The sequence below is a fragment of the Rhinolophus hipposideros genome, assembly GCF_964194185.1.
Source record: "Rhinolophus hipposideros genome assembly, chromosome: 19".
NCBI classification, from domain to species: domain Eukaryota; kingdom Metazoa; phylum Chordata; class Mammalia; order Chiroptera; family Rhinolophidae; genus Rhinolophus; species Rhinolophus hipposideros.
Genome location: NC_138065.1, coordinates 3,076,421 through 3,078,409, shown reverse-complemented (window position 1 = coordinate 3,078,409; position 1,989 = coordinate 3,076,421). Strand labels below are relative to the sequence as shown.

General features: G+C 35.7%; 1 protein-coding gene across 1 annotated transcript; it reads right to left on the bottom strand.

Moving 5' to 3' along the window:
* Nucleotides 1-760: 760 nt before the first annotated feature.
* Nucleotides 761-1,388, bottom strand: LOC308510742 (nuclear nucleic acid-binding protein C1D-like). The gene has a single exon (XM_081080522.1). The coding sequence runs from the start codon at nucleotides 1,344-1,346 to the stop codon at nucleotides 921-923; it is 426 nt and encodes a 141-aa protein (XP_080936648.1). The 5' UTR covers nucleotides 1,347-1,388; the 3' UTR covers nucleotides 761-920.
* Nucleotides 1,389-1,989: the final 601 nt, after the last annotated feature.

Genomic DNA, 1,989 nt, shown 5'->3' with positions numbered 1-1,989 from the left:
CATAGAAAGTTGTTCCAAAACAGCTTGTATGCACTTGATGGAGCCTCAAAACACATGTGATTAAACAATCTGAAAAGTGAGACCAAGAGAACTGTGGGCACTAAGCATCAACAACAAAAACTCATGAATGTCTATATTCCTAATGACTTCTAAAACCTATCTTCCTAATTTCAAGGGCAAGTTTAATCAAAAGAGAAAAACAAACAGGTCAGCTCCACAACATTTACAGCCTTTATTGACAGGATATAGCCATTATGCCAAAATTCAGCCATCAACACACAACCTCATTTCCCATCTAAAATTAATGAGAATATATTTTACTTTAAATGGGACAAAGAGGCAAAGTGCCAAGAATTAAAGTATAACCTTAAAGTCTTAAATTCACACTTCAAATATCAAAAGAAGCAATTCCCAAAATCATGAAAACATGAAGTAACGACACAGAAAAAAAAAAATGGACATTCAGTCATTTCATTTCTTCTTATATACAGTGAAAACAGATGTATTTATAACTTCAGCCTTCAGACAGCATACTTCATAAAGTCATTATTCATTTAAAATAGACAAATGTTTACAAAGAACATTTAACTTAAATTTCATAGTTGCTTATTAAATGGTACTTGAAAGATTGACCTACATAAGGAAATAAAAGTCATGTCAAGAGATATGATAGACTATAAATATAAAACATACCACAACGTTAAAAAACTTCATAGTACTCTATAGGAAAATCAATAAAGATAACTTAATCTTTCTGGGGGAAAAAGGTACTTAGCATTACAAATTTAACTGTAAACTTTATATATGAACTCAATAAGGAATACATCTAAAACTTTCATTGCCACACAATCATCACCTTTTTTGTGTAAAACAATAAAAATGATGTACTTTTTGAACACGTGCACATCAAAACCAAAATGTTAATTTTTACTTTTTCCTTTATTGGCAGCTTTGGATGCATTTTTAGGTTTTGGTTCCCAGAGGGCATTTTTCACAAATCTTGAAACTGCACCTTTGTCCAGCTTGCCAGCCTTTTTCTTGTCTGTGATTTCCTTGACTCTGTTCATGTATACTCCGATTCTTTCCAATTCCTGCTTCACTGGATGTTCCTTAGGATTAACTCCCTGAGTTGCCAAATAAACCCAGAACATTGAATTTAATGTGTAAGCAGAAACTAAATCCACTTTTGCTTGTTCAAATGGGTCCAACTTCTGCAACAACTCATTTCTAGAAACAGACATCATGGTCTTCAGCATCTCATCTACAGCACCAATAGAATTCTCAAATGTTGATAAATACTCATGAATTTCTGTTGAATAGTCTTCATTAATTTCCTCTGCTGCCATTATGAACAACTCGCTGCCTTTCCACTCCTGTCTCCCGGAAAGCAGGCGGCCGGCAGTGATGTCAATGAGGCGCTGACTCTACTTACAGTTCTTAATTTTTATATTTAAGTTTTGCTTTTGTTCAGTTCTCAACCTCAGTTTCAGAGGCTGAGCTATTCATAATCTTCAGCTCCCAGAATCTAAACATTACGGATCTGTTGTCGGGTGGCTCATTTATTCATTGACTTTCCTCTAATCTCCATTCCCATTCAATTTCCCCCCCCCAAAAAAAGAAGCAATATTTTTTCCTGCTTCTTTGTATGCATTCTTGCAAATATGAATAGTTCTTTTGGTTCCTCTTCTACTTATGATTTTTATTTGATCAATTATACAGAAAAGTACAACAAACAATAACATACAGCCCAATGAACTACGTCTAACGCCCGTGACTGTCACCCAGGTCAGACAACAGATCATTGCCACCACCCCTTGCAGTCCCTGCCCGTCCCGCTTCTCCGCGACCACCATCTGAACTGTCAGGCAAAGGCTCTCTCTCTTCATTTTCTTTCTATTTTACCCCATACGCATACATCCGCAAACACTGCTGTTTTGCTAGCTTTCTAAACTTTACATGAATGGAAACCTACTCTTTTCATTCTTCAGC

Coding starts and splice junctions, on each gene's coding strand:
- LOC308510742 (XM_081080522.1), bottom strand. CDS start 1,346: ATGGCAGCAGAGGAAATTAATGAAGACTATTCAACAGAAATTCATGAG.